The 24710-nt window shown below is 48.5% G+C and overlaps 2 protein-coding genes across 2 annotated transcripts; one reads left to right on the top strand and one right to left on the bottom strand.

Annotated features, from left to right (window-relative positions):
- The first annotated feature begins 2841 nt into the window (after positions 1 to 2841).
- On the top strand, positions 2842 to 4066 carry dpm3 (dolichyl-phosphate mannosyltransferase subunit 3, regulatory). The gene is made up of 2 exons (XM_029166661.3): positions 2842 to 2925; positions 3141 to 4066. The coding sequence occupies exon 2, from the start codon at positions 3180 to 3182 to the stop codon at positions 3456 to 3458; it is 279 nt and encodes a 92-aa protein (XP_029022494.1). The 5' UTR covers positions 2842 to 2925; positions 3141 to 3179; the 3' UTR covers positions 3459 to 4066.
- Positions 4067 to 8758: 4692 nt separating this feature from the next.
- efna1a (ephrin-A1a) lies at positions 8759 to 19100 on the bottom strand. The gene is made up of 5 exons (XM_029166998.3): positions 18742 to 19100; positions 9830 to 10125; positions 9406 to 9471; positions 9217 to 9312; positions 8759 to 9121 (listed from the first exon to the last, which is right to left on the bottom strand). Exons 1-5 carry the CDS (start codon positions 18834 to 18836, stop codon positions 8994 to 8996), a joined length of 681 nt encoding a protein of 226 aa, XP_029022831.1. The 5' UTR covers positions 18837 to 19100; the 3' UTR covers positions 8759 to 8993.
- Positions 19101 to 24710: the final 5610 nt, after the last annotated feature.

The raw sequence follows: 24710 nt of genomic DNA, 5'->3' as shown, positions 1-24710 counted from the left end.
GCCTGCCGCTCCCTAAACGATCTGGGCTCAAGGATATTTAGAAGCAGCTTCTTCATCAACGTCAAAGCTTCCAGGAACCCTGCTTTGAGTGCGGGACCCCCTGGTGGGAGGCGTCGCGGCCTCTCCACCCGGACGCTCCCGCTTTGACGCGCCGTCACCTCACCTGTGTGAGGTCTCCTCTCAACTCGCCTTCGCTCACTTTGATGAGTGCAGGCACAGGAGGCGTTTGCAGAGGCCAGTTTCCATTAGCGTGACATAATGTTTCATCTCCAGGACGACTCAAGATGTTATTCTTAATTAGAAATTGGCAGAAACGTGTTTTGCTTGAAGCTCAAATAGGACTTGAAGGAGTTCTGTCACTGGCCACGTTTTTACATTTTCAGCATCAGACGCAAAGTCCGATCAGTCTCATTATTCATGTCACTCTCCATACTTTTCTCATGGGCCTCGTGCCGCCATCAGCCGTCGATTTGACGTCTTCATGGAACGAACGCGTCTCAAAAGGCTCACGTCTGGTTCCACGTGGATCGACTTTCCCCGAACGTATGTTAGTTCCAGCTGAAACCTGGATGTGATGACTCGTTCTTATTCCCACACACACACACACACACACACACACACACACACACACACACACACACACACACACACACACACACACACACACACACACACACACACACACACACACACACACACACACACACACACACACACACACCTAGCGATAACATAACACCCCGCTATGATCTCCAGCTCAGGAAACAGAGGGTTCCTGTTTTCGAGTTCCAGATCTATTGTTGTCCTACGCAGCGTTTTCTCAGTCCACGCTCTCTTTCTGTCTGGTTTTCTCCACCTCCCTGGCTTTGGCTTCACACACTTGAAATATTACACAATCATTATCTATCGAGAAATCTTTTTTGCCGTGTATAGCCCTGTAGAAGCACAGAAGCTTATCTGGTCCTTTCACTCTACTAATATTGACAAATCCAGAGCGATAGTCGACTCAACTCCCCATTACCACTTTTCCTGTTGTATCTGTGCCTCTTATCTTTGCTCTCTGCGGGGGGTCACACAGTCACTACTATTTTGTGTGCCTGTGGATCAAGTGCGTCCTGTGCCATCGCTCTCAAACACATTGTCTCACTGTCTGCCCGGGTGCTGCCTGCGGTTCATAGCTGAAGGTGTTGAAGGACAGTCTGGACAAGCAACAGCTGGATTTAATGCACCACTAAGGTCATCGGTTGTTCAAGCTGCACCTGCAAATCCCCCGATTTCCCCCGCCTGTCTAACCCCCCCCCTCCCGGCACCGGTCCTCTCCTCGTTCTCTGTCATCCATGACATCCTCCCGTCACTTTTCCCCTCCATCGAACGCTACCGCTGCCACCGCGTCGCACCTCTCGCACTGCGGTGGCCCCCGTGCGTCCTCCCCCTCCTCGCGCCCCTCCCGCTCACAGGCTGTCGTGTTGCGTCTGCCAGGCCTTCTCGGGCCGGAGCGCCGGTTTCCTGAGAACTGGAACGGAACATGAGCTGGCGCGGAGACGCGCTGAGAAAAGCCAGGGCCACTGTTCCCACTGAGTGGCCCACGCGCTCACGCCGCTGCTCGAGCCCATGCAGCAGCGGGAGGACACTGTAATGATGCAGCGGGTCACGGGTGACCCCGACCTGAACACGTCTTCACCAGTGATGCAATAGAGTAGAGTCCCATAGCATATGGAGGTTATGTTATGTTAAATAGAAGGTGCAGCTCCCTATAAAAAACTTAAAATGGACAATTGTACCATACAAAGCTAAAAAACATAAAGCATGACGCATCCTCAAACCTGACAGTCTTCCAGTTTTGCATATTACAGTCTCCCTAAGCAGAAAAAGAGGCTTTGCTGCTCTGCTGGACGCGCAGATTGGCACTTAAACTATTAACACGGGTGCAGACAAGCATAAACACCACTGTCCTAAGAATAACTCTGCGTTTCCCCCCAAAGAATAATGTTTATTTCTCAGTAGCTCTTTAGAGCGTCTCTCCCCGCGGTTAACTGAGTGATGTTTACATCCCCCACTCCTCCTGATTTCACCCTGGAGAGGTCGGCGCCCTCTGCACCTGGACCGCGGACTGCCTGGAATGAATGGATGTGCCCGTGAGCACCTAAAGAGCCACAGAGAACCATCAACTCTGGGCTCACGCTGGCCTCTAATGAAATTGTTGTTGGAGCCCTCGCTTTGGAATAACAATATTTATGGATAGCTTTCAGCTAGTACTAATGGGAATCTAATTTACAAAATAGCTTTTCTAAATTAAGAGGACGAGGCAGAGAAACAGTTTGAGGTCTAATGTGCATTAAAGGCCTGACAAGGGCTTCATTAAAAAGACTATTGGAATAAAATGTTTTCTGTCTTTCAGCTGACGGCGTATTTTTGTTCTTAATGTGTATAGCAGTGTAGTGCTGCATCATAATGAAAAACAAAAGCCAGTGAGACTTAGTCAGACATTTGAAAAAACAGCGATTTTTTTGATTTTCATTTAGATATTAGGAACTACAGTTATCTGAATAAATGACACATCAACAAATACCAATGCATAGTTGCTCTCTTAATAATTGTTTTATAAAATAATTTAGAGACACTCATTGGTATGTAAATAACACAATGAAGACATTTTTATTGTATTACGCGGTAATGAGGTTTTCCGTTAATCTTATCATAGTAATCTAAAATTGTATGTAAACATTTAAACATTTTTATTATAAAGAATAAAATGTCATTTGTGCTTTCTAATTAAAAACATTTGTATCATTTAAAAGAATTTCAGAAGAATCTACTGATTTGTTTGAGTTTTTTCACACGCCAGTTGAAGTGACTGCATTTCCCACCAGGCATCGCGGGTTTCTACGTCATAAATCTGCGCATAGCTGAGGTGGCGTTGAGAAGGTAAATATATTGGATTATTTCCTCTCAAACAAAATGAATCAAGTTTTTGTTACTGGTGGATCGAGTTAAGTTAATACGATTCTTTAATGCGACCGTCGTTATTTTCCTTCGTCCATTTGCGGTTTGTCGTTTTATGTTAGTTGCAACGAGGTGCTATTCATCGGTGCTAAAGCTAAGCTAATTGGGTGAACACCTTAATCCCCGTGTCTTCTCAGGGAGTTTACCGGCTGCTTACCTGACACCCAGCTGTCATCATGACGAAGCTTATGGAGTGGCTGTTCGGACTGTCGGTGCTGGGCGCAGTGTGGGCGTCGGTGACTTTCGACCTGTTCGACCTGAAGCTGCCGAAGACCTACAGAGAAGTGGCGTGGCCGATGCCACTGTACCTGCTGGTTTCCTTCGGCTGTTACTCCCTGGCCACGGTGGGATACCGGGTGGCCACGTTCAATGACTGCGAGGAGGCGGCGAAGGAGCTGCAGCAGCAGATAAAAGAAGCCAAAGCGGACCTGAGGAAAAAGGGCTTAAAAATATAAAACGATGTGACGCAATGGCCACAGTCACACCAGCGTCTGCGCTCTCATGGCGGATTTGTGTCTTACTGGGAATTAGTGAATATGATAAGAGCACAGAACTTTTTGAACTCATGTCCAGTGGGCATCGCCTCATCATCAACCCTAACATATTACAACAGTGTTTTTGTTCCTACAGCTTGTCCACGCAGATCTGATTCAGGTCCAGTGGGTGTTTTTCTGGGTCACTCTTGTCCAACTAATGAATTTGAGTTGAGCATTAAAAAATATTTCAGTTCAGTGTGGACTGGAACATTTGGGACTAGTTAAAAGAATGTGACACAAACATGCTCTTTCTTTGGAAAGTGAATTGTCAATCAGCTGTTCATTACTCAAACGCTAATACACGACTCCAGGAGACTGCTTCAACTGGGAATTCTGGGATGCTTCCAATCTGCGTCAGCGCCAGACTAATAACACAGTGTGGACTTATGTGTGTTGTATATATGTGTAGATTGTTGCTTGACAGATTTTATCTGTAAAGAAGTGCACATTCCATTGTCCAATTTCAGATGTGTGCCCTGCAGCTATTGCTGAGGCTTAATTAAAATGGAGTCTATTTTCTTCAGGTTTTCTGGCTACGAGTGTGTGTGATTGTGGGTTGGGGGTTCAGATAGAAGGAATGTGAGAGTGTCTATTAATCCTTGAACACATCATACATTCTCTTTCCAAGCATAACCGACATAGCCTAAAGGCTTTGCATGAACTGGTCAATGCTTCCCTCTGTGCAGGAGACAGATCTTCTTTGTTCCACTTACTAGTTAATGGTATGGAAATGCATTATGCTGCATTTCACTTTCTTCCCATGTAGGGGTTTGTTCCAATCAGAAACTAAGCAATGTATGTAGTATTGGAGAAATCTCACGTTGGCAAGTGCGTCTCCATTGTGTGAGCGTTAAAAAGCTGCCTACGCTCATTTTCACAGAATCCCTGCTGTGCGTAAACAGAGCGTAGCCTGGCCAAAGGCGTTATTATAGGGTTTCAAAAGCTCCCATAACTTCAGAACAAATGCAAAAGAGTTGTCAGTTCTCAGTGTGCATGCTCTGCCCGTTGTGCTATTTGGCTTCAGCTCCATTATGCCTCGCCTTGCAACGTCACCCCCATGAATGTCTGCAAGCTGTTGCCAGAGCAGACTGGATGAAAGGCAACCTGTTATTTAGCGGAAAATCTTTTACTCTGGCAATTACACCAAACGCTTCTCTCTGTAGGCAGCTATGTTTTTCTTACTCGCAGCCACATGTAAAACAGGCGAGTCGATCACGGCTCTTTGTCATCATTCTCCCCAAATCTCGCTTTGAAATCACCCATCTGCTCGTTTTTTCTCTGCAGCAACAGTATAAACGAGATTAGTGCAGACGTTTACTGGTCCATTTACACTAGGCATGTACGTGAGTGTTTTAAATAAAAAAGCATTAAAAATATTTCAGACTGAAGCTACATTGTTATATTAAAATATTCATACCTCATGTATCACACTGTGGTACTTTCTGTACATATGTTTACAGCCATGGTGGTGTAACACCAACAGTCCTTTTCGAATCATCCTTCTGTTTTTGTGCATATCTTCTTGTTCTGGGGTTTCAGAGCCAGTATTTCATAATCGCCCTGTCTAACGGTGTAAATAGAAGGATTTTGACAGCAGATGAGGTTGAGGGAGGCGACAGCCATGCACAGATTGCTTTCGCTTCCTGCTCCACAGTGACAAGGTGAGAGGTGTCGGCCAAATTGAGATAGAAGCTGAAAAACAAGAGGAAACCTAATGGGGATGGAGGCGGTGAGAGGACCAGGCCATGGGGTTGTGCCCGCAGCGTGGCCCCTCTGAGACCTTGTCATACTATAAAAAACCGTTTCTAGAGACACTCTGTAACATTGCTGGGAGCAAATCCATCTCAACAGGCTGAGAACCAGGGCTGAAAAATGATAGGTTATCATTTTTCTGCACAGAAAAGATTTTTCCCCACCCACACATTTCACAGCAAAACCTCAAACCCATCAAGAGACAAATAGAAAGTGAGATGGAGTTGGTAATGGAGAGCCAGAAGTAAAAAAGATGGAGATCTCACACATGTGATACAGAAGAGGAAGCGCATAAAGAACAATAGCGATAATATGTGATGGTGACACGACGAGGAATCAAAATCGGAGTGAGACGGCATAAAAATCAGAAGAAAGAGTAAGTGACATGGACGGGAAACCAAAGTATGAGCTGGCAGGAGAAGCATGACCCTGGCAGCGGAGACAGTGGAGAGTGTGTGACAAGACTTTTTCGGGAAGAGGAGACCACACCCCGACCGCTGGTGATGGCAGGAGACCAAGATGTGCCCTCACTGGAGCAGAAACTCCGACCTGTCTGTCTGACTCCAGCGTTTCCTTCCCAACTCCCTGTCCTGAGCCTGCTGCCAATCACGGCCTTGTACAGGCACCACAGAAGAAGAAGAAGAGGCAAACACGCGGCTTTGCTATAGTGATCGCCAATGCATAAAAACGACGCGAACGAGGCTGAGAAGTCAATGGCGGGTCAAGCTATCGTTCTTCAGCGGCTCATAAACAGCTGCTTTGATGCTAACAGGACGCCAGGCTCCCATTCGGAGGCGGCGTGGAGGCTTGTAAATGCTTGAAATCGCTCCAGCAACGTCAGCTGACCCACTGCTCCTCGCGCCGCGGCGCTGGAACGCGCGCGCGAGCTGGCAGACAGGACAGGGGCAGGTCGTCGCGCGCCCCGCTGATCGCGAGGCCGGACTCAGTCGCGAGACGCGGAGACGGACCAGCTGGCCGCGTCCGACCCGCTCCCGGCCGTGGATCCGTCACGCGGCGCCGCGCGGCCACTAACGGGTTTCAGAGCCACGAACCGTTGCCATTACCTCTGAGTCAGAGCTAAGCATTTGTTTTTCTGAGGAATAAATACTGAATGATCTCTGGAAAACCCGGAGGGTTGTGTAACAACACTGACCTCTTTCAAGGCTTTTCCAACCTCCTGGATGAAACAAACATGTTCTCTCTGTTGCACAAAAGCATTTTCTGTTCCATCTCTGATTTATGCAGCTGCAACCGTCTAACGCCAAACAATCATTCCTGGAAATATTTCTTTATGCATGTTTATATTAGTGTAATACAGTTTATATTAGTGAAAACATGCGATGCACAAACTGAAGCTGTTGATATTAACCTCATGCAGTGATTTTATCCATTCTAAAAGCCTAAGTTCTCCCCGTCCTGTGCTATTTGTGCTCACTCTTTGGTCTAGTTATCAGCTCGCTGCCCATAACATTTATTACTCCGTTAAAGCTTTCGCACTTGCTCTTCACATTTACTCAAGTTGCCTCGCTGAACGAGCAAACAAATAAAAACGGACGAGCCGCCGCTCCGCGGAGCCTCTTCTGGGCTCCGGCGGTCGAGGGCCCCGTCAGGCCAGTCCTAATTTATGGCCGCCTCTCTGAAAACACTGGGGAGTTGTGAGGCTGTGGCACCGCTTTCTGGTGCTACAGCTGTTGTTACTGTCACGGCTGTAAAAGTCTCCCGGGAGGCGAAAACAATGACTTGTGATGCAGCTTGCAGCCGAGTATCGGCATCGGAGCAGAGACGGGGCGTGTTGTTTGAGTAGGGACAATGTTTGTGTGCAGATCTTAGGCCAAAAGGCGGCCATGTTGGTAACAGACACACAAAAGCTTTGCTTGCTTTGTCTTTATCTCCCCCTTTGTAGCCTTTGGCGTCCCGTTGGTCACCTTGGCCTTCACTGCATTCGGCTTCTGTCACCAGTGTTGTGTGTGAGCCATTATCGGCTCTTTCTATGGAGATCTTTCCGGTGGAATCAAAAGGAAAAATGGGCTTGGTTTCCTGAAAGCCTTTATCACCGACACAACCTCAGTTGTGAGGATAAAAGGTGACTGTTGATTTGGAAGGATGGAGAGGAAACTGGATTGTTTTCCTCTCACCATAAGTCATCACAAATGCGTTAGACGCTGCATCTCCAGCAGACGATGTATGAGTAATACCATGCATTTAATCACCTCCAGGTTTGGAATAGTTGAATCCTCATGATTAGAATAAAACCAAACACGGCTACAATAAAAACAAAAAGCTGTTCTGATTTTCCAAAAATATTCTTTATTTCACATGAAAATTTCACATTTAGCATAGTTATCAAACATTTCTTTTATATAATCTTTTGTATATATATATATTTATATATATTTACACATATACATTTACTTACACATGTACAAAATTAGGTAGCAAGAATTTAGATAAAAAAGGACTGACTCTGCGGTAGTCGTATAGGCCTGTTGTTGTGCTTTGTCGATTCAGGTGAAAATGTGCTTGGCAACTCAGTGGGATGCCGTGTCTCGTCTGGTGTCAACTGGCAGCTGCAAGAATCTCAAATGATCCCAAACTATGCTAATTCATGGAAAAGACCTGACACGAGATGCGGTTTAGTCTGTGGAGTATATGCGTTTTTTTATGTTAACGTGAACAAAAGCACCAAGATGCACAGGGTCGGGTCCTGCGCTAATACCAGCGCGACACCAGTTTAACCAGTACAGGCGCAAGAACCAGCTCAACGGAGAAGTCCAGCCTCTCTGCGACGCACACCACGTGTCAGTGTTTGCTTTTGGCAGAAAAATATCTCGTCTCGTTCGATCCTTGTTTCCACGCGCACTCCGCTTTACTCCCACTTCACGCACGCACGCACACAAAAATCCCTTTCACACACGAGCTGACTACCTGCAGAGAGGAAGCCTCCCCCGATGCCAACGGTAAACATTTCCTTTCGCCAGCATGTGATATGTACAGTAAAACCTCTCAGCTGCAAATGCTATAAATTATCTTCACAGAATGTACAAATAACAGCACAATGTGTTGTTGTTCGTGTGTGTGTGTGTGTGTACACTGTGCATTAGTGCTACAGTATATAAGCACATGGTCGAGTGTTGTAGGAGTGGTGGTCATGAGGACAGCCCCCGCTTGTCAATGCTACATTTAGAGAAAGTAATCACGTCAATGCCACTCACTACCGTTACGATAACAATACGACAAAGAGTACACAATATTCAAGGGTGGAGTAGTGTACAAGCTGGAGAGATGACTGATCTTTGGCTCAAGAGATTGGGAGATTACGTTTCATTAAATGTGGGTCTTATTTTCTATGCGCGTGATTCAAACACACTGCGATTGTTCTTTGGCCGTCTTCATCTTTCCACTTGGATCATCGTCATCCAATGAGGTCCATCATTGTCCCGAGAAAGAATACTGTCGCGTTTTGTAGAAAAAGAATTAAAAAAAAAAAAAAAAAAAGCACACACGCTCTGTCTCGAACGCTCACGAGTTCCTCAGCACATGTTGTGCAAGCGAGTCAATCCGTACTTTACAAGTCTCTCCCTGTGGCCAGCACTGGGCACGGAAACCTGTCTTTTGGAGTCTGTGGTTCTTTTCCCCCCATGGACTGTCTTCATTGTAGTCCCTGAAAAGAAAGCGTCTGCCAACTGCAGTCCTTTCATGTCCTCAGTGCAACAATAGCAGTAATGAAAATGGGACTAGCAATGAGAGGCTTGAGAGGGACGCAACTGCTGCGGAGGAGATCGTCCGGACGCTCTTTTGGACGTCTGGCAGGTTTACCACTGGGTCGTCCGCTTGAAGAAGGGCGAGAAAGAAGACACATTAGTCCCACAGAGCGACACAGTAATGGCATCTGGATTGCTTTAAGAGGCATGGCGGGTCTACATACCTGCAGGCAGTCTGTTGGACGGGTTGTGAACCCCGCCCCCAGCTCCAACTCCAGCCTCAGCCGTGCCTCCCTTAGCCACTCTGGCCTCCTGAGAGCCTGGAAGCAAGGAGAAAAGCCATCAATTACTCTAGTTGGGTCTAAGTATAGTCCAACACAACTCCTCATAGCCAGGACGGCGGCTGAGCTCACCGTCAGCTGCTACGACGTCCACCTTAAGCCTGAGGCACTCCTTTCCATGGTGGTGCAACGGCTTGGCTGCAGGGAAGAGGGACGACAACACGGGCTGTTAGCATCTTAGCACTGATCCCCCTCTGGCCCATTAATCCGCTGCTTGCTCCTTGGCAGCAGATAGAAGCAGGGACCGAGCTTTGGGAAGGGAGTGTGTCGTGTGCTGTCGATGATCTAATTACAGCCACGGTCAGGGTGACAACATCACTCGGTCCTCGTGGTCACATTCTAGCAGGGTAAGTATTGCATAAACTTGGCAAACTGGGTCGGAACCACAGTTTATGTCCATATATATCTTCAAAGGGCTGCGCATATTTCAAAAACATACACAGATGTAGGGGCGGCGCGGATCAAACACCATTACAATACTAAATATTTCACTTACAGATATAATAGTAGCTTTCTCCTTGGCGAAACTCTTTTCCCAGCGTAAATGGGGTGAAACGCTGGAACTTCTCGGAGAACTTCTCGGGGGCGTGAGGCGCGAACGGGTGCCCGCACTCCCAGCGCATCTGTTCGTACGACTGGGCCTTGCAGGTCTCGTAGTCCTCCCGCTCCACCATGTAGAGCACGTAGCGCTCGGCGTCCTGCGACGGCAACTCCCCCTCGGGGTAATGGGGGCACACGATGTCCAGGTAGTCGTTGAGCTTCACCTCCACCGTGTAGTCGTTCCACAGAAACCTGCGGAAGACGAGGCGAGAGACTGATAACTGCGCTTATAGCAGCGGAGCGCTAATAAATATGAGCCCCAAACCCTCTGATTATATATTGATCTGCTATACGCCGGTGTACAGCAGGGAAATCAGAGGGAAGACCTGGGAATGAGAGAAAGACAGCAGCTGTATATGAGGATATACTGTGTGTGTGTGTGTGTGTGTGTGTGTGTGTGTGTTGGAGTGGAAGGAGAGAAAATGCAATAAATGGGAGTGTGATGTGTGGAGAACACGCGTATACATATGGATGAACCCGAGGCCAGAGTGAGTTAGACCATTGATCCGGGGAATGATGTTTACAGAGGAACGCTAGCAGTCAGTCAAGAGAAGACGATCCAGATCTGCGTGACCCCCACTAAACGGCCTGGATGAAGCACTCCTGAGTTTATTTTATTTGAGAAACTTGGGCCGGTTAAAAATAATATGGTCCCATGTGTTTTCACCCACTCATTAGAGGCAAACACACACACAACATGTGTCTGGTGACGGTCTGTGAGCGTCTCCCACCACACTCCCTCCCTCTCATTACAAATGCAGAAAGACAGACTGTCTGCCTGCCCTCCGTCCCTCGACACCCACTTTACGATGGTCCTCATCTGCCACATCTTCACCAGCGCCGGACGCTTTTAGCTCAGAAACAACACGCTGGCATTTAAGTTTCGCTCGAACTTTCATTCATTTCATTAACAATTTGGCGGAGATTTAATTGGCCTTATCTCATCCGTCATGGATTTCTTCTCCCTCCCGGCTTGTCTTTCAGAGACAATATAAGTTTATCTCCAGAGTACTGTCAATAAAGGTAATTCAGGGCCGTCCCCCTCCCCCTGAGTGAGCGACTGCTCCAGGGGCGGCTCACAGCTAATGCTCTTTTCTCAGCCTAAGCCATCTATCAGCAGCCGGCTAGCGGTGCACACGGACTCACGCATACTTCCCCGGTAGTCCCATCTATCAACAACCCAAAGCAGTAGCTACCTACTATTTGCACCCACACACACACACACTTCTCTGGGATTAAGCTCCCAGGAGATGCAGGGAGATCAGTTTACCGCCTCTTACTGTTCTGGATCTCCGGGGGTTCCCTGAGAATGGATGAAATTTGACAGACTCCAATATTTTCACAACACACAGGGAGAATGTGTGTCTAATATAGGGTTCTGTTGCCTTTGCAATGAATACACGCGCGGTTCATCGCGCCACCCGACCCCAGACGAGAGGCAGGCGGCCAGAGGTTGCTCAGTTACTGACCACTTTCCAGTCGGGTTCCCAGAAGCCTCCCGTCTGCTAATCTGACACGTTTAGCAGGCGAAATCCTCACTACTGTAGCATTTGGAAAGTTGGAGACCAGGTCCATATGTGAGGATAATGATCAAAGCGCACAGGCCCAGGCCCCTGCTGATCATTAGGCCGTGTTGTTGTTTGCTGCCAGGGGTCCTCCTGGTAGAAGACAGACGCCGTGGCTCCAAACTCCAGGCCCCGACTCCTGCTCCCTACCCCCCAACCCTCCGCCCTCTCCGCCTCACTGCATTCCCTCAATACTGATGACCTGATTAGCCAGTAGCACAATTACAATTCCAAGCGTGGAAACAAGCACCTTTTTAGCAGGCTGATGAAACTTTCATCTAACTCTGCTGATGACCGTGTGCAGGGGCCAACTTTTAGTGGCGAGAGCAATAATTATCATTTTGCCACGGTCCAGACAGCTTAGCGCTTATCTGCCGTTTGCCTGCCATGCTCTGTTTACCAGATTGGCGCTAAAGTGTTTTCCCCCCCTGCCACTTTCAATTCCAGTCGAATCGATAACACTATTGAACAAACACTGGCGTCTGCTTTTGCCCGACAGAGTTATCATCCCCCTGCAAATACAGAATAGGCGCACAAACAAACTCCCGGCACCCGATCCCTCCCTCACCACGAGCCCTGATTACAAACTGCTTGTGGTATGGTCCCAATGTGTTCATCAAAGGCGGGTTGAAACCTGGCGCAATTAAAACACAAAAAAGGGTATTAAGTTATCCCAGAGGGGGGTAATTATGCCCCTCTGCTCCCCACTTCTCAGCCCCTTTAGGCTCAGAGTTGGGGGGAGACAGAGGGCATGAAAAGCCTTAGGCAGAGGGGGGAGGTCAAAGGGCTCGAGCTGGGAATGGCTTTTGATGTTTCTTTCAGTAAGTGTTTCTGTGCTACTGTTTCTTTATCAGCGCCATGGTTTCATACAGTGTCTCTATTCACAGGACCTGACGGAATACCTCGCTTAGCGGAGAGAACAGTGCCTGAATACTCACCCGGGGAGGCTGGCTAGCAAATACTTTTAATTATCCCGCTGCCTTTTGTTCCCCTCCAACGCCTCGGCGTTTAAACGTTCCACATCATCAGCTTAATTAACTGATTGGAGTCACTGGGCTTCAAAGCGAGCCCTGGCCTCTGGATGAAAAGGTTGGGCTATCAAAGTCAAATCACGCCACCTTCACTTTAACACACAAAGCCCTCTTTCTTCCTGCCTCCCCCAGCGGGTGTCGCCTGTAATTTCTCTCTGCCAGACTGCTTCACTTTCTCCGTCAATATGCCGCCTTGCTTCGCTCTTATTGTTTTCCCAGAGATGCTCTCTTTTAATAACAGTGAACCTGGGCAGAAGTAACAGCAGAGGATGTGTTGTATTCCCTACTTAAGTTTGATTTCTGGCGCTGGGTCAGAGGCGGCGTCTGCCTCCGTTTGACATCTCAGTGCGCGATTGTTTGTGTTGGGAGTGTGTGCGCGCCGAGAAGAATCCGGGAGTGTGTTTCAGTCTGGATAACGAATGAACGCTGACGGTAGCAGAGGGTGTGCGAGCTGGTACCTGGCGAAAAACAGACTGGGCGTTCGGCTCCACTCTTCCTCCTCTTTCTCTCAAGAAGGAATTCCTGATTCATTAGAGCCTCTTCAGGAGCAGGAATCTAATCTCTCCTTTGGCCAGTGTTTTGCTTTCTACTCCACCTTTAGCCCCCCTTTCTCCTCTCATCCATCCATCACCCTCTCATCTCTGCAATCTATGGCCCTGTGGAATGTTGAACCTCTGAAGCGAAGAGGCCGTGACGTGGATCAAAGGTCCTCCGTTCGCCAAGTCAGCACCAAAGTATTTTATACATTGGCAGCCATCACAAGAAATGGCCTTGTGCAAATGAAATGCTATTGATAGTGTTGTAAAGGCGATCGATTCAAATCTAGTTAAAAGTCCGTAAAGGTTATTACAAATTACACAGATCTAGTGCATCTAAAAACTCTACTTAACCTTTACGGTTAACAGTGACCTTATCCACAAACATGATTATTTTACACACACCGCGTTGATGTGACACAAAAGGTGACTGGCCTACGTCATGGATGAGTGGACGGGAATGTGGGGACCACCTAATCGGCTTGTGCAAGCTGGGATTATTGTGTGGAGCAGAAGCCGAGCTCAGATCCATTCATCAGCACCAGACCCTGCTTAATACAGGGGCTTAGTGTGGACAGTGAGGCCCAAAGCAAAGGGGTGGAGATCCGGGGGACAGGGTAAGGGTTGAGGCGGCCAGGGTGGAGCATTTTTCCGCCCTTCATTGTCGGCATATAGAGAAGGGGTGTTATTCCTTTATTCTGGATCCATAGGGTTCAAAGACGCTTCACTCTGGAGATTTCTGTCCACGACTGCAGAGAGACTCTGGACAGCGATGCATTTCAACATCCAGCCCGTCTGATGCACCACGAGAGTAGCCAAACATGGCTATTGCTCTTTTTGTTTTCATCTGCATATCTATTCATCCATCAGTGTCAGCCGCCCCCTCCCACTCTCTGTCTGTCTTTCATCACTCAATAAGCAAACCAGATCCTCATGTCAACCCGTCCCTCCCCCACCGCCGGGCTCACTGAACCAATCACAACTTGTCCCGGTGGCATTCCAACTATGCGACGTTTTTGACCCGGAGTCGAGCACAATGCGACGTGGGCACGCCGCCGCCGTCGTCATGGAAACAAATACGGTCCAGCTCATCCGGCTCGTCTATTTTAACGCAAGATTCCAGCGTTCATTCTTTGCAGCGTTTGACTTTTGGCCATCCATCTCAATCAGCTTTCTCCTGCCTGTCACGGAGCCTTTGTGCGTCTGGATCATTGGTCATTCTGTCGCCACTTCGGGACAAACTTGCTGAACATCTTTTGCTGTCCGGCAAAATGACAAAGCTCTGAGTCCAGCAGAGAAATAATTGGCCGACTCCATCGCACTAAGGCGGCTTAGATGAATACATATGCTCTTTCCAACTGTCTCACGCTGCACCCTGGGCCATTTGTATCTTATAAAAAGGGCCGGAGCAGAAAGGTCAGCACTGACATCACATTCCTCAGGAGGAAAATATCTGTACAGGAAAATTGATTTGGCCAGATTGATTTTCAAGATAAAACTTATAAGCTCTGTGTTTTCTGCAAACACAGCTTGTAGGCTAATGAATTCCACTGGGAATTACCTATAACCGTTATTGAAATAATAAGCGTAGGGGTTGAAGGAACGGATCATGCTTACAGATCCAACGTCAATAACAGAACAGACCTCTAGAGGGAAGCAGTATTTTCAGTGAAGGCCTGTTTACACACTGAATCCAGACATTTAACAAACAGAACACTGAAAAAGCCTGAGAAAAACAAAAGTTACACAATGACCCGCCATTTACAAAGCAAAACAAAGATAATATCTGTCTCTTGTAGGATCATTCTTCATTCAAAAGACATGTGTTGATACATTGAATGTCACCAAGACTTGACAAACAAGTCGGGAAAAAGTCAAACTCCTTCAATCAAACAGACACACTAACAGAAACGAAAGCAGACAATGCTTTTATTATCCTCCAATTATCATAAATCTGTGTACTAATAGTGCTTTCCTCTATGATTTTTGTTTTGGACTGAAGAGTTGTAAATAAGTGCAGACGGGAGGAGGAAGGGAAGTCTGCGGAGTAGATAAGGAAGAGGCACAGGGAGACAGAGGTTGAGCCGGGCGACGCTGATCAGGGGAGAATCCCAAACAGAGACAGACAGATGTGACAGCAGGGCAGGTGCGCCGTAAATCACTTCCAGAGCCCTAAAGCCGAGCCCCTGCCCAGAAAAACACAGACGCGTTGTTAATCAGAGCTAATTCCTCAGATATCCAACATACACACTTCCCAAACGAGCCTGGGAAACGCCATCAACTTTCAAGTCCAGACGTTTATGGGCTTGCGTGTGTTGGTTTGTGAGAACTGTATTGTTTATTGTGCGGACAGGATACGCGGTTTTCCCGGGAAAAGACGTAGCCAGGAAGTGCAGGACTTCACAGGGAAGCACGCAGCAGACTTTGCTAACACCAACAGCAGGCCGGCGGGAAGTTACAACCTTTGGCCTATTCACTATCTGGCACAGTCAATAAAACAAGCCCTCCTGTCGCTGAGACCTAAGCAACAAAATGGGAATATTGAACAGGAAGAGGCACGATTACATACTGTAAAAACACGTTAACACACTTCATTGCCGAGCCCTTAAGAGGCGATTACCATCAATCTCAGAGTATTTTCCCCAGACTGAATTCACCAGACAGATTACAAGGCCAGATTAAGGGCAGAGGGGGCGGGAAGTTGCTGGAGAGAGTGTCGATCAAGGGGGGAGAGGTTGCGCGGTGGGCTTAGAGCGAAGGCTGGATTAGAAAGTGACGTGCGAAACCTGGGTGTTTTTCTAGGAAAGTAGCTCGAGTCCAGATTACTTGGAAACCGCACAAATCCCCCCTCTATTGCACCCGCCTAATTACGCCGGCCGGTGGGACTCCAAAACCTCATCTTTATCTCCACGTATGTGCGACACTTTCAACTTTCACTGGCGCTGCCCCTTTTTTTTTTTTTAAATTCCTGTCTTTTCACGTTTTCACTTCCACAGCTACAGTGAGACACTCGAGAGGTGAAAGGCATACATGGACCGACAAGTAAAAAAAAAACAGGAATGGGGAGGGGGTCTTTTCATGGGGAGGGAGAAGAAGAAAGCTTTAAGGGAGAGAGCTGAAGGGGAGAAAAGCATGAAGGAAAGGGCAAAGTGGCTTGTGACGGATTGCCATGGGTGCCAGGAAGGATAAAACATTTCCACACCTCTTAGCATACTTCCCCTCCTCCCCCCCGTTTTCCAAGAGCCAGAGTTGGTAGGTGAGGAAATAATAGACTGAAAAGGGGCAGCTTGTAAAGTTGAGATAAAAGCTGGTGAAGGAGCGAAGGAGGCCAGAAAAGACAAGAGGGGGAAGAATGAGAGTTTCCCAGCGGCCGGACCGCGGCCGCGTGAAGAGGGGCCGGGCTGAGTGGCAGCCCGCATTCAGGGACCACCGACGTGACAGGATGACTGACAGATTGATAGAGGCCGCGCCACTTCATCACATGGCGAACCCTGACCCCCCCAATCAGTCACACCAGCCCCCATTCTCCCTCTCTGGCTCACCGTGAAGATCATTGCCCCAATTTGTATGGGAAGCATCACAAATCACCCACATTGAGGGGATAAATACCAAGAAAATCCTCCGTGTGGGTGAAACATAGCTTAAATAACCCCCCCCCCCCCCCCACATTTGAGCCAGCGCAGCACAAAGCAGATTCAGTTTAATGAATGAAAGCACTGAGCCAGCAGCGGCGGGCTAAAACAACCTCAACGCGCCGTTTGCGGCGTCTACCCGAATCAAAGCGCTCATTAAAAAGGAATCGCGGCTGCAGAGGTGGCGCAGAACGTGCTGCAAAAACAGAAGAAAGGTGATGATGATAATGATGATGTTAAAATAAACAGTGGCTCCGGCACATGTGCGCGAGGCATGAAACAGTTAACAGATTCACAGCACCGGAGGCCACAGTGGAAGGGAACCTGGCCAAGAAGGGGGGGGGGGGGGGGGGGGGGGGGGGGGGGGGGGGGGGGGGGAGACAGGTAGAAAGCAGGGGGGGGGATGTGACGGCTCAGTGGGTCCTGGGTCGAGGGGGCGCCGAGCAGATTGCTGGGAATGATGAAAAGCGACGAATGAAAACATCGGGAGAAGTTCCGCGCCTTTTCTGAGAACGCGGGATTAAAAGGAACCAAAAGGGAGAGATTTGGGAAAGTAACAGCGAGCGCGAGAGGGCGGATTACCAGCGGGATCGGTGTCGCTCCTCGGCCGGGACACAATGAAATGCCTCACAATCTGGGGCTTTGACTTTCAGTGATGTAATTATGGCCTTTCTCAGAACAGTAAATGCTCTTGTTTAAACCACAGGGGCAGCGCTGGAGCGTAAGCCAGCGGGAGATTATTTGAATATCTGCGCGGATCAAAACATGTGTTTACACATGAGACGGAGCCGATGGGTTTAGACGGCACCGCTTGGTGGGACCGCGGGTCCTGATGGGAGATGGAGCGATCATCTGTCAGGAGCCTCTGGTTGGGCTTGGCTGTGTGTGTGTGTGTGTGTGTGTGTGTGTGTCTGTCAGAGGGTGTGTTTGTGTGTGGGTGCCTGTAGAGACCCCTCTGTTGTGTGTAAACCTAACCCCCCTCGTACCCCCAGACATTTCACCCCAGCCATCATCAGCCATAATTCTAATTGACCCCCACTTATGCTGAAAGGCCCCCGGCCCTGACAAGTCCGGCTCGAATTTCTCCTCCTCGAGCAATTCGTCTCCATCCCACAGCGTGACCCGCTGGGCAGGCCTCAAGTTACCTCCTCTGTCTCTGTCATCCACCATTATCGCTCGTCTCGCGGCCTGAAATACGAACACCTCGACGTGTGCCTGACAGCCGCGTAAGCCCCACGCGGCGCGTCTTGATTTAGGACGCGCAGCCGCCCACTCCCCGCTAAAGGGCAGGACTCTCTATCGCACCCAGAGGAAATTGCAAAACATATTTCAACACCTTATGTGATGCGTCAGACCTGCACAGTCTCCACAGACAAAATGTGCCAAGGAAGTGTGAACGTTCCCGACTATGAAATCCAGTTCAGTCCGACCGAGCGTGAGATGATACTACCAACTAAATCTACAAGACCTTCAACTCATTTTATGCCAAAGAACAAGGGAGCACGCGTGTAGACAGATATGCAGTAGTTCCAAGAGAGAAGCCCCTTCACGTGAAAACCCTGCATTTCTCTGTAGAGAGTGAAAACCCTCCGTTCCTGTTCGACTGGCTGCCTGACAGTTGGCCTAATCTGCTGTAATTAATCTCCAACCCTGCGCACAGATTTCGAAACAAAAGTCATTCCTAAGGTTAGATCGAGCATTACAGGTAAACAGAACCATAATAACAGGTTCGAGCCCGGAGGGTGGGAGGGAGAGAGGGAGGGGGGAAGGGGGGGGGGGGGGGGGACACTCAACAGTCCCGCATTATCATGACAACAGGAGCCAGTTGCTGCCATTACAGATTCATCACAACAAGCTGTCTGAATATGCATGAGAGACTATTCACATGCGTTAGAATATGGACCTAATGGGTCTTCTCTGCAGTGAGAACATGCGTAAAAGTTTATCTTTGTCTGTCTGTGCGTTAAAAAAAAGTACTGAATACGCGGGAGCGAGGCAACAATATTCAATTTCAGGACCTGTATCAATTAAGGATTATATTTACTTTGGGTTCGTGCCGTTCCAGTAGACGCTGTGTCGCTCCGCTGACGCAAACCAGGCGCAGACGCTCACGAAGCCCGCAATCCAAACCAAATCCATAGTCGAGAGGGGCTGAAGGCGTGCAAGGGTGAGGCGCACAATTCAGGTAGATTGTGCAAAAGCACACCCCTCCAGGCAAAAACAGGCGAAGTTCACCAAAACGAAGCTCGTCCGCGCACCTGAACGCCGCACGCTCATAAAGACGCTCAGCTCGCGGAGGCTCCGGAGGAGGAAAAAGGCAACGCTGTTTGTGGAGGAGTAAAAAAAATACACCGCACAGAGACACTGCGAACTCGGACAAACCGTAGTGAATGAGGACCGGAGCTGCGTGGTGGCAGGTTTTGTGAAACGCCCCAGACGCGAGCCCCGCCCCCTCCTCCGGTGAGGACCAATCAGAGGGCGGTGCGAGAGACCCCCCCCCCCTCCTCCGGCTCCGCAGGTTTATCTGCTGATGTTTTACACACAAGGTTTTTCTACATTAGCCTCCCACACAAATCCACAAAATAAAGATTAGAACATTTATATTTTTGTTAAAAAAGGAAATGCAATTTATTGATGTAATAGACCCTTAAATGCTGCAGTGTGATCCATTACTCTGATGTTGGTCAACCATAGTAGCCATTACTCAGGGTTCATTTTTCAAGAATCTGCCTAAATTTGATGATTTACTGGAGCCATATAACCCCCGTTCTGTCACATACACAGCAAATCCACATTCTCATTTTCTGTTCCATTTACATGGTTAATCCGGACCACAAGCTGCGTCTCCAGCCTGGTGAGCCATAATGCCAGAGGGGGTTTTCAAGGCTACTTCTGCTTGACAGGCCACTTTATGGGCTGTGCCTGCTTAGCAGTGCAACCGCCTTTAAAAGGTACGGAAATGGAAGAAACGGATGTAAATAAAAAATAAAAAAACCCAGAAACCTTTCCACAGGAAGAGTTTGGCTGTGTTTCAGCAGCATGAACGCACATCGGGGTTGTGATCAGATGAACTCCACAGGGATTTGGTCCATATTTAAAACAGCAGTGGAGGAATGCAGCGAGCGCAGGATGCACTCCTGATGTAACCCGAATGTAAGACTTAATCTGAAAGGTATCCGTTTCCCCAGAAAGCAGGGGCGAAACAAACCGAGCTCGTTAGGGAACATCCAGCCGTGAACGCTCACGCTGCGCCTAAACAGGCCTCATCCCGACTGGGTCGCCGTGAGAAAGCGCTGCATTTTAGGAGGTTAAGGCTTCCACATAATTAAACTGTCAAAGCCCCTGTTTCAATTGCACATCAGCATTTTATTTGACAGTGCAGTCCAACGAATGAAAGCAACTATTAAGCCTTCTTGGGCTCCTGTTAACCCCGCTCTGTTCTGCCGTCCTCATCACTGAATAATCACCTCTCCCAGACACCCACGCCACAGTTTTGTCAGGCAGCTCGGATAAAATCTTCATTTTTGTTTTATTACTTTCGGCAGCAAGGCTCCAGGCTCTAGAATGCGTCTTTTTCGACAGTACATTTCGTATTCAGTGGTGGTTAAAGTTTCTGCAATCTGCATTTAAAACTGCGACCCGAGCTGACGCCCCGCTTCACATCTAACTGTGCAAATACAGAAAGGCACATATACAAGGTAATTGTTGGGTATTCGGTGTCACGCGGGTCATCCCAAATAATCCCCTTTATATTCATGGAGGGCGCTCGTCCCCGTGGATCAATTTTTTAAAAATCCAATTGTTTTTTCTGGCGCAGCGGGAAGATAAGAGAGTGAGAGGGACCGCCGGCATAATTGTCATTTGCATTGCAATCGAAAACTGTTGTGGAAAAGACTTCACCGCACCGACATTCATGTCCAAAGTCTTTCAAGAGCCAAATGAGTGGACCTTTAATGTCTTACTGACCTGAAATAGGCAGAAGAGGTGGAATGAAGCTGCAACTGTATTTTTCACAGACAGACAGACAGACAGACAGACAGACAGACAGACAGACAGACAGACAGACAGACAGACAGACAGACAGACACGCATGGATCTCTGCAGGCTCATACAGTAAACACAACAGTTTTCATCTCAAATCCTGACAGATTTTTGCGCTGGGCCAGTTCTGCAGTCTGAAAATAAGAAATAGGAAAATGATAGGGAAACGCGTCTCATGTAGACATGGGAACCCGACCGTCTGTGACTGGCCTTAAACCATTTAACCAGGGTAATTAGATGATGTCATAGACTTGCACTTTCTGTGATCCTGAAACGAGGCTGAAAACACAGAGTGTTCTAGCTCCAACACATGAACGCGATAAAAAGTGATAACAAATATCCACGTGTGCACAGAAACAATAAGTGTTTTATATTTGCAGAGGCTGATTAACCTGTTCGGTGTTTTGAGCTCCAGCACGTTGTCTGAGCACGTCCGACGAACTCCGCCTCAACCCAAGCAGGTTTTAACAGATGTGCAGCTCTATTGAAGCTTGTTGCTGTTTTCCTCCTGATTGTTCGCCATTAAGGAAGAACTCTCTGGTCGCTCGGCTGCGAATACAAATGAGAGGCTTAATGACACACTGTCATCACGGTCCCGTCCCCAAACAACAGCCAACCATCTATTTCTATAAGTGACCCGTGTTGGTGTGAAACATGGAGCTCGGTCCCAACACATCAGCATCATGGGTTCGTATCAGCTATTGTTAGTCGAGGCGGCTCCTCTGCAGGAGTCGTTCCTGAACCCATCAGTTCTTTGTTCCCAAACAATGGCAGTGAAGCGTTTCCTGTAATTAGCATTGCACATTCGTACCTTTTCACATGAAGGAGTGACTGTAAACATGGCGTACGCATTCACCCAGTGGTCTGCCTGCTCAGAACAAGTTTGTTCATGGTTTTGTATTTGCCTGCACGGGCACAAATGCTGATTATCCTTTAACTTACCTGAGGCATTAAAAAGCAAAGTTAATGATTAGTTGGTGCAATTTTAAAGCAAAACAAAAGTAGTGAGGGGGGAAAACCCAGCTTAGCAACAAAGGGATGAAGTGGTGAGTGTCAGCTTCTAATTATGTGTAGTTAATTATCAGAGGTGGCTGATTATGTGTAGTCATGTCCAATGATCACAGTGGATGCTCAGAGGTGATGTCCCAGTGAGGCCATGCTCATAAACAGGCAGGCTTGAGTTAGACAGTAGGAAAAGCACACACACACACACACACACACACACACACACACACACACACACACACACACACACACACACACACACACACACACACACACACACACTGAGGTGCACCCCCACACGCAGACGCACAAACATCTACGCCTGCATACCCACAATGCAAGCCAAGGCCGAGAGACAAAGAGCAGCTGAGAAGGAGGCGGCTGAGGAGGAGGCGGATTCAGGAGAAATGCAAACACAATATTAGATAACAAGAGTGTAAGACCAAGAATGAAAGCAAAAGTGAGGAGGCGTGCGAGATGAGAGTGAAAAGCTTAAAAAAGACCCGTTTAAGAGGCACAATATGCAATAAGTTAGAAAACGGAGGAGCCCAGAGGAAAGCGGGGATTCACTCCGACATAAGGCAACGATAAACATGTTTTCACAGATAAATGGTGCAGGGAAACCTTTGAGCCAGTAATTAGTCGACATGTTAACTTTGCTGACCTGTAATTATGGCTCCCTCCCTCGGCAAATTGAGATTTAAGAGGTGCAATGCATCATTTCGCTTAGACTGTCAAAATCTAGTGTGCGGTGTCAGATATTGCAGGTGACTCAGAGAAACAAATAAACAGCGGAGTGGTCCCTCATGGGAGGGAGCAGATTAGAGATTAGGGATCTGTTTAATAACGAGGGGGAGATGCGAAGGAGGAAGTTGGAAAATGAAGAAGAAAGTTAATGTGTAAACATAAATCCATCTGAGGCGAAAGTGAGTGCAGAGGAGAAGCGGAAGGAAGGACGGCTGCCAAACGAGGACGAGGAGGCCGGCGAGAGAGCGAGAGCTAGCGATGGAAATAGACAGGAAGCAAACAGGAAGGACAGACGGAGGGAGGAGAGGCACAAGATGGAATAAGATGTTCAGATGAGCCATAACAAGCCAAAACAAAGCCAGGGAAGCAGGATGGGAGAGTGGGGCTGGGGTGATGGGACCAAATATGAGAGGAAGTGATGAGGAAAGGCTGAAATCAGTGTAGATACGCGGTCCAATGCAAGACTAAATGTTGAATAAATGTCGGGAGTGGGAGAAAGAATTAGCAAAGACAAAGATGCAATGGTGCAATTAAGGGCAGGGGGCTTTGGGAGATGTGTGCAGTGTTTTAAAGCTCCAACACCAAAGCCCAAACAAAATATAGGCGGTTAAAGGAAAAAAAAACTTGGAGCTAAGTGGTGTGAGAACGCGAGGGGGGCGGCGGTGAAGTGGGCAGGTGGAAGAGAGTGTGACAAACAAAAAGTGGAGGAGCGGAATGAAAAACAGGGATACAGACAGATACAGGGAGGCAGAGAGGCAGACTGACACTCAAATGTAAATAGGGAGACGGGGATGAGAAAGCTGCACACTGGTGGATTCCTCAAAAGCCCCTTCAATATGTATGAGGGCAGTGGCAGCCACAGACAAGCGACAGAACAGAGGGGGGAGAGAGAGAGAGAGAGAGAGAGAGAGACACGAGAATATAATGAGAGAGAGAGAGAAAGATAGCGAAGAAAGAGAGAGGCCGCTAGCTTCTATCGAGACAGGTTCGAGCGATTTAGCTCTCGCGCTCTCTCGTCCCGTCGAGCCTCAATGCGAGCCTTTCTCGCTCTATCGCTCCCGCTCTCTCTCTCTCTCTCTCGCGCTCTCTAATGACCGGAGGGCACGAAAGGGACGACCTGGGAGAGAGAAAGTTGAAAGAAGAACTGACGGAGAAGTTCAGAGCCCGGAGAGGAGAGAGAGAAGAGAATGAGAGAGCGAGAGAGAGATGAAGACTGAGGAAGGAAGGAGCGCGAGTGTGGAGCCGAGAAGAAAGAGAGAGTAGAGAGACAGGAGAGAGAGAGAGAGAAAGTAGAGGAGAGAAAGGAGAAGAAAAGGAGATAAGAGAGAGAAAAGAAGAGCGAGAAGAGAGAGAGAGAGAAGAAGACGAGAGGTAGACGAGTGAGAGAAGAGGAGAAAGAGAGAGAGAGAGCTGTCCTCCTGTCAGAACACTGTACGGGTGTCTGCGAGTCGCCGGCATGAGGAGGGGGACCACCCAAGGCCTCACAACCTGAGCGCTCCGCGTGCAAAGCAGCGAGCAGCTGTTACATCACCTGCACCTGATCCCAAAGAACGCGGACGGGAGCCGGAACAGCGTGTGCCGGCGCTGTCGCTCCCCAGCACCCGCGCTGGATCGTTACCCCCTGAATTATTGAAATGAAAGTGACACGCTGCAGCGTCCCCCAGAGCCCCAAGCTTCTAATAGGCCCCAGGGAGCGTTGATGAATCGAGAGGAGATGCTGTGACACGGTGCCTAACGAGGAGTCGCACCTGGATCAGCGCTCGCTGACAGAGAGTAAGTCGCTCTGACTGGTTGTGAATGTAGGATGGGAACACACACACACACACACACACACACACACACACACACACACACACACACGTTTATAGAGCATTACATAATTGAAGATGCTTCTCATGAGAGCCAGCGACAGACGGTGTGAACGGGGGTCGTGTGGTGAAGAGATGGAGCCGATCAGCTGATCAGCTGATGCAGGACGATGGCAGTGCATCTGTGTTTAAAGGAGTTTATGAATGAGCCCAGAGTTTACATGTGGGGTCCAATGAGGACGGGCCGCGCTCCGAACGCGCTTGATGGCAATTACCCCACCCTCCATTCAAACGGACACATGCCTTATTACCCCCAGGCAGCGGGAGGGGGGCTTTTACGGCCTCTGACCCCGCTTCCCCTCCGCCGCGGCACACTCCACCAGACAAACTCTCCTCCTGCAGCCGAGGAAAT

This window comes from Betta splendens, chromosome 11 (genome assembly GCF_900634795.4).
Source record: "Betta splendens chromosome 11, fBetSpl5.4, whole genome shotgun sequence".
Classification (NCBI taxonomy): Eukaryota; Metazoa; Chordata; class Actinopteri; order Anabantiformes; family Osphronemidae; genus Betta; species Betta splendens.
Note: the sequence above shows the minus strand (reverse complement) of the source record. Positions and strands in the feature narration are given on the sequence as shown.

Bases quoted from the DNA above. Each gene is read 5' to 3' on its own strand.
- dpm3 (XM_029166661.3), top strand. From the start codon at position 3,180: ATGACGAAGCTTATGGAGTGGCTGTTCGGACTGTCGGTGCTGGGCGCA.
- efna1a (XM_029166998.3), bottom strand. From the start codon at position 18,836: ATGGATTTGGTTTGGATTGCGGGCTTCGTGAGCGTCTGCGCCTGGTTT. The intron at 9,472-9,829 runs GTAAGTGAAATA...TCTTCCCTGCAG, and splicing joins AGAAAGCTACTATTATATCT to CCAAGCCGTTGCACCACCAT. The intron at 9,313-9,405 runs GTGAGCTCAGCC...CCTTGCTTCCAG, and splicing joins GGACGTCGTAGCAGCTGACG to GCTCTCAGGAGGCCAGAGTG.